The sequence below is a fragment of the Sinohyriopsis cumingii genome, chromosome 9 (assembly GCF_028554795.1).
Source record: "Sinohyriopsis cumingii isolate HCF-2022 chromosome 9, ASM2855479v2, whole genome shotgun sequence".
Lineage (NCBI taxonomy): Eukaryota > Metazoa > Mollusca > Bivalvia > Unionida > Unionidae > Sinohyriopsis > Sinohyriopsis cumingii.
The window spans coordinates 6,988,541-7,004,100 of NC_142969.1; the positions used below are offsets into that span (position 1 = coordinate 6,988,541).

Below are 15,560 nucleotides of genomic sequence, written 5' to 3' on the forward strand. Positions count from 1 at the left end.
TGTGTGTAATCTGTGAATACAGCCAACCTAAATGTTAAAATAGTTTGCATGTCTGTGCGTAATCTGTGAATACAGCCAACCTAAATGTTAAAATAGTTTGCATGTCTGTGTGTAATCTGTGAATACAGCCAACCTAAATGTTAAAATAGTTTGCATGTCTGTGTGTAATCTGTGAATACAGCCAACCTAAATGTTAAAACAGTTTGCATGTCTGTGTGTAATCTGTGCATACAGCCAATCTAAATGTTAAAACAGTTTCAGTTTGCTTTTATTTCAGTACCATTTTATCACACCCAGCACATCAGATTTAAAATATACCTTTTGGGCAAGATTGACATAAAAACCATTGCCAGCTTATTGTTAGCACCATATTCAAATATGTTCCAAAATGTCAACAGCTGTGATCTTAATGCGATGTCATGTTATGGCAGTGGTATTCACTCCTAATCATTCATATGCCCTGATACGTACATGCATTATGTGGAGGCAAATTTACTTGTGCCATACATGTCAATACATATCGATAAAGAGCATACATACATGACTAGGGGGATAAAAGTTACAAAGTTGATGCATCAGAGTGTGTAAGTTTGACAGAATGATCACACAGTGTGCATGTACACGCCCTTCCACACCTTGATTATGGTCAGTATTAAAGTTGTTTAGATGAAGTGCCTCGGGTAAGGTCTTTTTTTCTACCTAAATAAAAGACAGACTGGATAAAAACGGAGTCCCTTTGATGATCTTTGTGAATGAGTGAAATCACCAAAAGTAACTATGGAGACATACTTTGGTTGTGGGTGTTCAGCATTTCTGGTCTGACTTTTCTATAATTTTGCAACATGTACTTGCACTTCCCTAATGCCCACCACATGCATTGTTGGGTACATAGCATAAACTTTCTTTGAACATTCACTAATTACGTCATTCTGTTTGCCTAATTAACTTTGTGTTCTAAGATTAGAAAAGGAAAGCCATTCTTTGCAAGTGTTTGCATGATAGAAACATGTAGATGGAATATCATGTCATGTCATGTTATGTAGATGTAATGTCATGTCATGTTATGTAGATGGAATGTCACGTCATGTAGATGGAATGTCATATTATATAAATGAAATGTCATGTCATGTTATGTAGATGGAATGTCATGTCATGTAGATGGAATCTCTCATTATGTAGCTGGAATCTCGTGTCATGTCATGTAATTGAATGTCATGTCATTTATGTCATGTCATGTAGATCGAATATCATAAGAATAGTTTAATTCATCACTGTGCACATGTTGTATGAATTATTGTCAAATGGTATAAGAAATCCATGGGACAGTTTGTTTACATTTTTCATCTAAAAAAATGCGGACCATACAGAAATTACTCAAATCTCACCAGTCAGAATCTCCAGCAAGTAAACAGGGCCTCAAAATGCTACTGGTTGTGTCCATAACCAACCAGTTGTGTATTTAATTATACAAGAGGACAAAACGAAATCAACGACTCAGTGTTAAATGCAAGTAGACATGAACATCAGCCCTTAATAAGATTATTTATATGAAAGAAAAAAATTGCAAAAAAAGAAAAACACAAAATAAGAAATTTATATATCAAATTCATGAAATTTTATTAAATTCAACATAATGTGGCCACTGTTTATTGCTAGGATAGCTCTGCTAACTGTCCAGCTGACTGAGATTGAGTCAATAACTCATCTAGAGGCAGGGCATCAGAATCTGATGGTGCCATTGATGACCAGTATGAATCATAGTAACAAACAGGAATCAGCTTCCTCATCCATTGACTGGTCATCAGTGACAGGGCTAGGCACTTCAGAGATGATGCTGTTGTATCCAAGTAACTGGTGTCCATGAAATTTGGTCAGTAGAAAAACGAGTTCCAACAGTGAATTAAGCAAGCATCTGTTGTGTAAAGATTATATGAGAGTTATTTCCCTTTTCATCTCACCCAGCATGACTTGGATCACAATTATTTTTCCTATATAGTACCTGCATTTGCTTGTCGGTACTGAACTTTCCACTGTGTCCAAATGCTGTCAAATCTTATGTTAATTTATCTTCAAAGAAGATCTTGTGATGAAGTTCTTGTCATAGGTTATATTTTTGGAGAGGCTGGACAATAAACAAAGCAATGTGTATTGTGTCACATATTTCATTTCCAGACCAGCAAAATTGTCTCATTACTCACTGTGCACTGTTGCAAAAATTCACACAGACAACCAGACCATAACACTCGTATTCTAAAGTAAAGACAGTTTACTTTAAATCAAAATCTATGTAATTCCTAAATCTAACACCTGTATCACCACCAGAAAGAGAGAGGAAGAAAATGATGTAAGATTAGACTGGGACTATATTCATTGGTACTGTCCAGGAAGTGATAACTATGTGTCAGTCCATGATGAAATCAGCTGGTATCATACTGATGGGCAGGCAGCAGTTTTGCACATCAGATCTCAGACTGAGCAGTACTCTGAAAATATCACAAGAATGTAATTGTTTTCATTATAAAAAAGTAATGAGTACATTGGTCCTTATTTTTATGACACCATTGTGTCTGTATTTAAAAGATTGCTGTATGTAATACCACTCAAATGTAAAAATATACTTTACTTGTGTTGGGCAAGATGGCCTCAGATGAGGGGTATGGGTGGGAGTGAGAGAGGTCTCTCAAGGTTTTTGGCCACCAAGGTGTACTAATATTAGATTTAGTTTTTATCTCATTCTTATCTTTTAAACAGGATGAATTTAGTATTCCTGAGTCTCCTATCTGGATGGATGCCAGTACTACCAGACAGTGTCGGGAAGTGGAAGCTGCATTGGGTGGGGCCATGGTGAGTTACTAATCATGTATTTAAAGATCCAGTGAACAGCGATCCTTCAATAGAAACAAGGGAACCACTTTAGCAGTCAACAGATTTAAATACAGACAAAAGATGTAATTTTGCTTTCTGAAACCACATCAGTTAATACAAATAATAATTTGACTACCCACCCCCAGTTTTAGTACTAAAAATAATAAGTTGAGTAGTTAGATCAGTATTTCTTACTGCAGACAAGCAACTGGATTCTGATAGCCCTCCTTGATAGGACAAGTCCGTGGTCCAGTGTACTTTTTAAGTTCCAAAAGATCAGATATGCCTGTTTAGAGTAATGTCTGCAAGCCTAGCGTTCAGATGTAGCATTTTGATCTCAGACATAATAGAAGCTGTTGGCTGTCATGCAGGGTCAGCGTTCTCAAATTTATGTCAGGGATTTAGGTCCACAGACAAATTTATATCTGGTAGATCCAGTGGTGGTGGTGCAGATGACAACCAGACTTAGTTAAAGTCAGTAGAGCATGATAGCTTTTCTGGATTTGCCACTGAAATTTTGTTGGTTGTGTATTCAGTAATCACCTTAGCTGGATATAGGTGTCACAGATCATGTGACCATAGGCTGTGTTACTTTCAAGTTTTGAGAGGGTTATTGTTCATATAGAGAATCCAGCCTATTCCTTTGGGTTATTGTTCATATATAGAATCCAGCCTATTCCTTTGGGTTATTGTTCATATAGAGAATCCAGCCTATTTGGGTTATTGTTCATATAGAGAATCCAGCCTATTCCTTTGGGTTTTTGTTCATATAGAGAATCCAGCCTATTCATTTGGGTTATTGTTCATATATAGAGAACCCAGCCTATTCCTTTGGGTTATTGTTCATATAGAGAATCCATCCTAACATATATCATGCCAAGTGCCGTCAAATGCCATATATCATGCTCAGTCCAGCAAATAACATATCATTCCCAGTCCAGAAAATGCTGTATATCGTGCTCATTGCCAGCAAATGCCATATATGAAGCACAATCCAGCAATGCCATATATCATGCACAGTCCAGCAAATGCCATATATTGTGTCCAGTGCCAGCAAATGTCATATATCATGCACAATCCAGCAAGGGCCATATGTCATGCACAGTCCAGCAAATGCCATATATCATGCCCAGAGCCAGCAAATGCCATATGTTATGTCCAGTGGCAGCAAATGTCATATATCATGCGCAATCCAGCAAGGGCTATATGTCATGCACAGTCTAGCAAATGCCATATATCATGCCCAGAGCCAGCAAGGGCCATATATCATGCCCAGTCCAGCAGATGTCATAGATCATGCCCAGTGCCAGCAAATGTCATACATCACATGCAGTCCAGCAAGGGATATATATGATGCCCAGTCCAGTAAATGCCATATATGATGCCCAGTTTAACAAATGCCATATATGATGCTAAGTCCAGCAAATGTCATTTATCAATCCCAGTCCAGCGCCATATATCATGTCCAGTGCCAGCAAATGTCATATATCGCACACACTCCAGCAAGGGCCATATATCATGCCCAGTACAGCAATTGTCATATATCGTGTGCAGTCCAGCAAATGCCAAATATCATGCCCAATACCAGCAAATGCGATATATCATTCCCAGTGCCAGCAATTGTCATATATCATGTGCAGTCCAGCAAATACCATATATGGTGCCCAGTGCCAGCAAGTGCAAATGTGATGCCCAGTCCAGCAAATGTCACATATCATGCCCAGTGCCAGCAAATGTCATACCTCACATGCAGTCCAGCAAGGGACATATGTGATACCCAGATCAGCAAATGCCATATATGATGCCCAGTTCAGCAAATGCCTTATATCATGCACAGTCCAGCAAATGTCATATATCAATCCCAGTCCAGCGACATATATCATGTCCAGTGCCATCAAATGTCATATATCATTCACAGTCCAGCAAGGGCCATATATCATGCCTAGTCCAGCAAATGCCACATAGCATGCCCATTGCCAGCAAATGCCATATATCAAGCCACATATCATGTCCAGTGCCAACAAATGCTATATATCATGCCCAGTCCAGCAAATGGCATATATCATGCCCAGTCCAGCAAATGCCACATAGCATGCCCAGTGCCAGCAAATGCCATATTTCAAGCCATATATCATGTCCAGTGCCAGCAAATGATGCCATAAATCATCATCATCATTATAGTCACCACTCCCATAATCATCATGCCCAGTCCAGCAAATGTCATATATCATGCCCAGTCCAGCAAATGTCATCTATCAATCCCAATCCAGCAAATGCCATATATTATGTCCAGTGCCAGCAAATGTCATATATCACACACAGTCCAGCAAGGGCCATATATCATGCTCATTCCAGCAAATGCTATTAATCATGCCCAGTGCCAGCAAGGGCCATATATAAAGCCATATATCATGCCTTGTGCCAGCAAATGCCATATATCATGTCCAGTCAAGTAAATGTCATGTCATGCCCAGTCCAGCAAATGCCATCTATCATGCCCAGTGCCAGCAAATGCAATAAACAGCATTCATACAACAGTTGGCTATGACACCTTAGAAAAAGCTGTGGATGGAGTATTTCTTCCTCACAGCTCTGTGACCATTGCAGAGGAGAAAGAAAAATGTTCTAGAGCAGAGAAATGCCACAGACTATTGATGAAAAAAGTACATTACTTTAAAAAAGGGAGAAAAAGCATGTGAAAAGATGCAAATGAAATTGAAGAAATCAGTTGAACTTGGTAAGAAAATATGCCGATTTCTTTATAAAGAAAATATATTAAATAATTTTCAGATTTTTGCATTTGTTTTTTTTACAACAAATTATTAAATGGTTATATCAGTCATAAATATTTTCATAGTTTGAGCTGCCTTTTGATTCTTTAATCCATAATTTCATTTGCAATAATGATATTTTAATAAACTGTTGATTCTGGTTCATGATATGTGTGACTTTTTGGATATTATAGTTACAAGAGAAAGACGTTCACACAAAATTCACACTTGTGCTTGCATTGCACTCAAATGCAAAGTATTGCAGGCAGTACACATACACACACAGTATACCACACACAGAATACCACACACAGTATACCACACAGTATACCACACAGAGTATACCACACACAGTATACCACACAGAGTATACCACACAGAGTATACCACACACAGTATACCACACACAATATACCACACAGAGTATACCACACACAGTATACCACACACAGTATACCACACACAGTATACCACACAGTATACCACACACAGTATACCACACAGAGTATACCACACACAGTATACCACACGCAGTATACCACACACACAGTATACCACACACAGTATACCACACACAGTACACAGTATACCACACAGTATACCACACACAATATACTACACAGAGTATACCACAGAGTATACCACACACAGTATACCACACAGAGTATACCACACACAGTATACCACACAGTGTACCACACACAGTATACCACACACAGTGTACCACAGAGTATACCACACACAGTATACCACACAGAGTATACCACACAGAGTATACCACACACAGTATACCACACACAGTATACCACACACAATATACCACACACAGTATACCACCAAGATATGAACTATTAGGTAATGGTAAATGCTTTTCTTTCTCAGTCGGAAGAGTGTCAGACTCTTAATCCAAGGGTTGTATGTTCGATACCCACCCTGGCTAGCACCGGTAAACGTCCTTGGTCTTGGTGTATCCATGTGCAAGGTGTTTTGCTCTCATTGCCTCATAATGATTTGACCTTCATATTCCAATATAACATAAGTGCCAAAGGAGCAAATCCTTTCCCTCTCTCTCTTGTTTTCTTCTCTCTCTCACTCATTTAAATATTGTTTAAATTTGAGAGACTTTAGTCGGGATTCATGTATCCTATAATTATTCTTCTGCTTATTCAGTCAGTATCATCACCACTCTCATAATCATCATCCTTATAGTCACCACTCCCATAATCATCATCCTTATAGTCACCACTCCCATAATCATCATCCTTATAGTCACCACTCCCATAATCATCATCCTTATAGTCACCACTCCCATAATCATCATCCTTATAGTCACCACTCCCATAATCATCATCCTTAATCATCATCCTTATAGTCACCACTCCCATAATCATCATCCTTATAGTCACCACTCCCATAATCATCATCCTTATAGTCACCACTCTCATAATCATCATCCTTATAGTCACCACTCTCATAATCATCATCCTTATAGTCACCACTCCCATAATCATCATCCTTATAGTCACCACTCCCATAATCATCATCCTTATAGTCACCACTCCCATAATCATCATCCTTATAGTCACCACTCCCATAATCATCATCCTTATAGTCACCACTCCCATAATCATCATCCTTAATCATCATCCTTATAGTCACCACTCCCATAATCATCATCCTTATAGTCACCACTCCCATAATCATCATCCTTAATCATCATCCTTATAGTCACCACTCCCATAATCATCATCCTTATAGTCACCACTCCCATAATCATCATCCTTATAGTCACCACTCTCATAATCATCATCCTTATAGTCACCACTCTCATAATCATCATCCTTATAGTCACCACTTCCATAATCATCATCCTTATAGTCACCACTCCCATAATCATCATCCTTATAGTCACCACTCCCATAATCATCATCCTTATAGTCACCACTCCCATAATCATCATCCTTATAGTCACCACTCCCATAAACATCATCCTTAATCATCATCCTTATAGTCACCACTCCCATAATCATCATCCTTATAGTCACCACTCCCATAATCATCATCCTTATAGTCACCACTCCCATAATCATCATCCTTATAGTCACCACTCCCATAATCATCATCCTTATAGTCACCACTCCCATAATCATCATCCTTATAGTCACCACTCCCATAATCATCATCCTTAATCATCATCCTTATAGTCACCACTCCCATAATCATCATCCTTATAGTCACCACTCCCATAATCATCATCCTTATAGTCACCAATCCCATAATCATCATCCTTATAGTCACCACTCCCATAATCATCATCCTTATAGTCACCACTCCCATAATCATCATCCTTATAGTCACCACTCCCATAATCATCATCCTTATAGTCACCACTCCCATAATCATCATCCTTATAATCACCACTCCCATAATCATCATCCTTATAGTCATCACTCCCATAATCATCATCATTCCTATGTTGTTGTTATAATTAGTAGGATTAATGGTAGGATAACTGTTGCACATCTTTGAAATGGCCCCTCACTTGTCTGATGTCACCCTGCATCAGTCCAGAGTAGTTCTACTGCTGTCCGAATTTACCTGTTTTGTATATAGCATTTAAATTTTTGTTTTGAAATAATTCCTTATTAGAATAACAGACCCATTGTTGAAAATGGCATGTTTAACAGCCCTTCCACATTGAGTATTGTAATTCTGCTTAGGAGTATTTATTTTGAACACATTTAAGAAGCGTCCAAAATAACCTGGATTTTCCCTAGTACAACAGTTAGACAAAGCAAAGCTTTGCAGTCCAGGTAGCGTTTTTGTTGTACTTATGGAACATAAATCATATTTCCTCTTTATTATTTCTTTTTGCAGATACTTGCAGAGATAACTGGCTCACGAGGATTTGAAAGGTTCACAGGAATTCAAATTCGTAAAATTTACCAAACCAAACGAGAGGCCTATGAAGACACTGAAGTATGTTTTGTTAGAATATGGTTTCTTAATTAGACACATACAGGGTTCCCATGCTACAGGGAAATTGGGAAAAAGTCGTGAAAAGTGCTTGAATTTTGCAAATATTGATTAAAGTCAGGAAAAACCCAGGAATTTTCTGCCACCACTTGACGCCCAAAACAATCATGTAATTGAGTTGTAACTAAGCTGATCACGAGTTAAATTTATCGAGTTCTAACCAGAATATTTGGAGGGTGCATTATGGATCATTTGGGTGCTTGCAATAAACATATATGCTGAGTCAACCCAAATGCTCAGTGGATTAGATTTGTCTTATAGACTTATTTTTTCAAAGTCAGCTTGATATCCGTATCTTTCGTTACATAGACGGTATGAATACCAGTCTAGCATCACAAGAGGACAACATGGTCGTGGCAAAGCATAGCCGCTTACCAGATGGCCAAGCAAACTTAAACATTATTAGATTGAGTGATACATGCATGAAATCAGTATAAAAATTACTTATTTTCTCAGAATTTGTGAGTATTAAAATTGTTATTTCTTTAATCTGCTGAAAGACAGGAGAAAACTATGGCATTGATGAAATGTTACCTGGTACTGGTGATTTTCATTACTAGTGGCATGAGTACACAAATCTAACAACCCACATTTTTAAATGTTATAGCGAAAGAAAATAAAATATTAAATGAAAGTTGTATGATGGTTGTAATAAAAATGCAAAAATGAAACCACACAAAATTCAACATATTTATATATTCCTTGAACAACTTCTATAGTTTTGTTGCATCATGTGACTACCACGTTGACATGTGCCCTCTGCTTGATAAATCAGACTGGCCAGATTGCTGGTTTTTACAAAAAGTATCTGACGTTCATTTAATATAATTGAATTTCTGTACAACAACATTAAAAAGTAGTTTGTTGTTGATATCATGTGACTATTGGAGTTCCGATGTTGTCATCTGAGATTTGTGAAGTCATATGACTAGTAATGCAAATGGTGAGTACAGGGTCAGGTTTCATCTATGCCATAGTTTCATCTAGTCTGTTAGTGGATTAAAGACATAATGTTTCTAATACTTGCCATTTCTGAGAAAATATATCATTTTCCTATCGATTTCATGCAGGTATGAGTTGATATAACATAAGTTTAAAATTAAAACAGGGTGAGAATATTCGGAGGAAACCCGGATTAGAAAACAGACCGCTATTCGTTTTAAGCCAATTTTGAAGTCCAAATTGTTGAATCTCAGAGCTGAAATGAGAAATTGTTGTCACTTGTATTATATATTAAAAAGTGATATGAGCCCCTTTTTCAATAGAGGCTTGGGGACTGGTTTAGCGAATTACAAGAAGACAAGTTGATTTTACAGAAAATTCAGTCCTTGTTTATACAACAGTATATAATTTTGAAGGTCTTTTGTCAAAATTTAAATCAACCGTTTGAAAATGTTTTTTTTTTAAATAATAAATTTTTAACCAGATCGTCTTAAAGAGATTAGGTTGTTTGAAAAATCTTGTTTGGGATTTTATTGGCACAGATAAATTTAGGGTTAAACTCTTTTCGTTACAAGACAAGATATTAATTATTTGTGTTTATTCTTTTTTATATTTTTATACTGTAATCGGAAATGTTTACTTTCTATAAGATGCATATATACATACATATATATATATATATATATATATATATATATATATATATATATATATATATATATATATATATATATTGCTAAAGAATTCTTTAGAATGAAAGGTTTGAATGGAAACAAAACTAGTTTATGTTCTTTATGTTGTTCCCACTTGGCAACATAATGCAGGTCAGCAAAATAAAGTTAGAATTTTTATTTTGTACATTGAAATGACTTTACGTGCCAATTTATAGGAATATAATCAAACTTGTTTTGTGTGATACATTTTTTGGTTTTGTACATGATCATCTTTTCTGACTTAGAAGTTTTGGAGAGTCTTGAAAGAGAAACCTCTTTAGATTTAGAAAATGCATGTTTTGCAATCTAAATGTTCTTTAATTCCATTCAATAATGGTCATATGGGAACCTTGAAAAAATTAATTTCACCTTTATATTGATGAGCTCTTGAACGAGGTGGATTTTCAGCATTTCACTTTATCATTTACAAGTGTTTAGCCCCTAAAAACACATCTTTTCAAACTTCAGTTTTGCAACAAAAGTCCTGTTTAAGACCCTTCCATGCAAATTATAGGGAGCTTTCATCACTTCCAAATCATTTTGTTTTTGCAAGTCCTTAAAAACGGAACATTACAAATTTTTTTAAAATTACATGTAAAATTTAAAATAACAGAATTACATTTTCAAGTTTGTTACTTCTATTGTACATTCATTTATTCTTGAGTTAATTGTCGGTACCTATTTTGCTGTTTGACAGAAGTATTTTTCTTGTTCTGTTGGAACAAAATTTCAGTGGAGGAGTCATGGCTCAACATATGAAATAGAAAGACTAAGTCCTACAATATTTATTTTGTTTCATTTATTTTCTACAGAGAATATCTTTAGTCAGCAGTTTTGCAGCATCACTGTTTATTGGAGACTATGCACCGATTGACTTTAGTGATGGGTCTGGAATGAATTTGTTGGATATAAGGACAAAATCCTGGTCAGCTGAGGTTTTGGAGGTAAGTTTAAGTTACATTTTTAACACTGTAGTTTTAGAGTCATAATATATTTGCAAATATTGTTGTAAATATGATTTACTCAATAAAAATGGAGGATGTTACACAAGTATTTATTTGAGTGTTTGAGTGTGTCCGTATATATGTGTGATTTGGATTTATATGGTAGCTTTAACAATTTTTTGGTCATATTGCTACAATGTCTGCAGTGTGGCAGTTTATTGTGATGTCTAGCACTAGGGTGTCGGGCTGCAGATCTCTAGCATGATGTCCCACCCAGTCATATTATCCTGACACCAGGCCACCAGTCCTAACACTAACCTCTTAATGCTGAGCACCTAGTGAGGCAGCTGCTAGTAACATTTTTTAAAAGTCTTTGGGATGACTTGGCTGGGTTTTGAACCCACGACCTCCTGCATCCAAGGCAGATGCTCTAACCATAGGCTACCAGAGTGGTCAAAGTAGTATTTGATATGAAATTTATGAATCCATTTTAATAATATTATATGTCACAAGTGTCTTGCAGCAGATTAGTGATTTTATTATTCAAAGAGTGTCATAAATGTCATGTCAGTTTAATACAAACTTTAAAATCTTTCTATGCAGTAAATGCAACTTTTATAAATCCAAGTTGGTTTCAAATTCCACTCATACTGTAATGCTAATAATCTTTTGAAAGTGCAAAAGAGGTGCTAGGTATGATACATAGTTGTATTCATGTTTTACTCTGAGCTATGGGAAAGAAATTTTTGTTCAGTATGGCATAAAAATACATCTCAATCTAATGGCCAGATTTATCCCAACAGCAAATAAAACTCGTTCTCTCCTTTGACTCGGAAACAAAACACGTATATAGTTTTGTGCATATCTTACCTCAGTCACACGTACAGTTATTTGGCTTGACATCATGAGACTTATTAAGGTTAGTATGATTGGATACTATTATTGAATGTGAATTATATTTCAGTAGCATGATGATTTTTTCATAGTTATAAAATATATAAAAATGGAATGTTTTCTGCATAATTTGAGTGTGCAGATTCAAAAATGAACCCATCTTTATGATATCTTTTCAAACAAATTCAAAGGAAGCATTCAAACACATGTACCGTCCACCATTTTTAATATTGGTCTTTGGCAGTTTTTGAAAATTCTTGACCTCATGTTATTTCAAGCTGAAATTTGCATATTTCTTTTTATCACCCCCCCGCCAACATTTTTGTATGAAATACTGTATTTTTGAGTCATACTCAAGTTGAAATTATATGTTGCTTTTAAAATGGAATATTTTCTGCTTAATTTGAGTGTGCAGATGTAAAAAATGAGCCCATCTGTATGATATCTTTCACAAATAAATTCAAAGGAAGCATTCGAACACATGTACCATCCACCATTTTTAATATTGGTCTTTGGTCACTTTTTGAAAATTCTTGACCTCATGTTACTGCATGCTGAAATTTGCATATTTCTTACATATATTTACATATAAATGTGTTGTGAACATTCAGCTTCAAGAATAAATTCACTTTTTCTATGTTTCAGGTACTTCTGAAGACTTTCTGTGCCTTTTTATCACATGCCCCCTAACATTTTTGCATGAAATAACATATTAATCATGAGTCATACCAAGTTGAAATTGTATGTTACTCTTAAAACCAACAGTACATATTCATTACAGTGTTCTTGTACATATACACATTTATCTGAAATCACAGTTTAGTAAATAACAATTGCTATTTTAAAATTTAGTTATTATAAGATTTATTTGGTCAGTTTTTAATTTTGGATGTCCTAACTTTGCGATATTTTCATAATAATTCTGACCATTGTTTTGAGCAATATTACATAGTTCATGAAGTAAAGACAATTGTGGTATCAGAGATAGAGAAGAAACTGGCACTGAGTTGGTTCTCAAGAAATATTTATGATTATGTATTTGTTTAAATGGAGAAATACTACAAATCGATTCTCTATTCCTTGGCTTATGATGATAATATTCATATTGATATTAACAAAAAATGGCATGACAATCTTAAATGAATTTATTTTCATTCTTCAAAATTCTGAAAATAGTTGAGCTTTTACCTCTTTGCCATCCCTAATAAACATGAACATTTTAATACCAGTGTCTCTAGATAAGAATCGTACGTAGAACAGATGACGTGACATTGATAATATCTCAGTGATCACAATTACATACATATTATCAATACGTCTTGTATCACTGAGTCGGTGAGTGATGCTCCTGTCGAGTCTCTAACCTCGAAATATATTACACAACAAAAGTTGTTCAAATATTTTGTAATAAGTTTGGTATAATGAATGACAGTAAGTCTGTATAATCTGATTCCTTGCTATAAACGTCTGCCTTTTCATACAGTCAAGTTTTCATGTGTTTTTGAACCCAAATTATGTCGTATTGTTGTCATTGTTTACATTTTGTATGTACCCATGTGCCGGGAAGAGTTACTGTTCTTGCTGGCATGGGTGACCTTTGAAAAGGACATAATTTGTGGGTTTTCCGCAAATATTTGCACACATTTTACCATTATTCTCGTAAAAAGAACTCCAGAGTATTTAAAAAGTAAGTGTAGGTGAGCGTATATTTTGTTTATTTAGTTTTTCGACATTTTGAAAAATTCGGTTTTCGTTTTTTTTCACTGAATAAGTTGTAGAAATGACCCAGTATCATATACACTAAATATAGACATTTGACCTTTCAACCATGAATACATTCGGATGTAATAATGTCAGCTTTTTACATATTAAAGCGGAGAAAGTACCGGGTGTAATGAGGTTGACATTTTAAGAAAACATTAATCTTGATCGCCAGTGCCCTCTAGCGGCGTCCCGTGTTGCTAATTTCAGGAATTTTGGTTTGTTTTAGCTAAATGGCTACCAATTTTATGCTCATGATAGCATTGTGGTATACACAGAACTGCCCCTGTGAAATGATCATGAACAATTCATGAACTAACATGAACTGTTCAAGAATTATTCATGAACTGGGTTCATGAACCATTCACGAAAGTTCATATAATGGTTCATGAACTATTCATGAATATGCATGAACTGAAAAAGGTCAATTCATGTAATTTTGAAGTCATGAACTGTTCATGAACCAACACTTCACAAACTGTTCATGAACACTTCATGAAATATTCATGAACTGAATTCATGAACAGTTCATAAAAGTTCACAAATTGGGTTATCATCATTCATGAAGAAGTGCATGAACATATTCATAAACTATGATGAATAATTGTTGTTGTTGTTGTTCTAGGGTTTAACGCCATTTTTCAGCACAAGATAGGCCATATATGGCGGCCAGTATAACTGGTGGAGGAAGAACCCTGGAAAACCCAGAAAAGAACCACCGACCCACGAGAAGCTACTGGCAGGCTTTCCCACGTACCCACGCTAGTATGATGAATAAAGTTGCTCATGAATGATTCATGTCTGTTCCTGAACATGTCCTAAAACAAATATGATTATCTGGCAAACTCACAAATACCCATAGTAACATTTCATCCAGAATGATGAAATAACATTGGAGGTGGGTTTTTAAAACAGTAAAAAATGCAACATTTTATCTTGAAAATGGTATTTAGTTTCAGATGAATTTCTAATATGCAACAAAGAACATGTAAATTGACAAGCAATATTCTTTTTTTTAACTCTTGGCAACACTTTTTGTATGTTCTGTAATTTTTCTTTGAAAATTTTTCAAGAGATATTGGTGCAGTTGTGTTCAATCAACTGTGCAAGCATATTTATCTTTCATCATCATGGGGCTGTCTTTGGGGTTTAACCTGACTTTACCAATCTTTTTCCCTGAGATTGACCTGTCAGATAACTCTTCTTTTGTGAAGATGTTCAGTGCCAATAATTTAATCAAATCCCGCCCGTTGTCACTACTGAACGTCTCCATCTGCAACTTGATCTGCTCCGTCCGATTACTGTTTGGATCTTTAACATTGCTGCAGAAGTCACTATTTAATGTCTCATCCATCTTGGCCATAGGATCGTCCAGTTTCTAAATTTTCTTCCTTAACCTACAAAATTCATCCTCTAATAATTTTACTTTTCTACTGTCTGATCTGAAAGATATAGTTAGTTAATTACAGATAACCTCTGATCAACATAGTCTTCAGCTTTTAGCACATTAATATTGTACCCCACTTTATTTATTGGAACAATTTTGATCCAACTCATAATTATTTAATCCCTTAGACTTAATACACAACTTACTGAGCATTTATATTATTTGGAGAATTTTGTCACTGGTCATA

At 35.6% G+C, this 15,560-nt stretch overlaps 1 protein-coding gene across 1 annotated transcript in view; it reads left to right on the top strand.

Moving 5' to 3' along the window:
• LOC149791221 (xylulose kinase-like) overlaps positions 1 to 15,560 on the top strand; it is a 77,981-nt gene that overhangs the window by 18,708 nt on the left and 43,713 nt on the right. Inside the window, exons 6-8 of the mRNA XM_089969695.1 lie at positions 2,752 to 2,844; positions 8,514 to 8,615; positions 11,140 to 11,271. Of these exons, the coding sequence (XP_089825821.1) occupies positions 2,752 to 2,844; positions 8,514 to 8,615; positions 11,140 to 11,271 (327 nt within the window). The remainder of the gene's footprint in view (positions 1 to 2,751; positions 2,845 to 8,513; positions 8,616 to 11,139; positions 11,272 to 15,560) is intronic.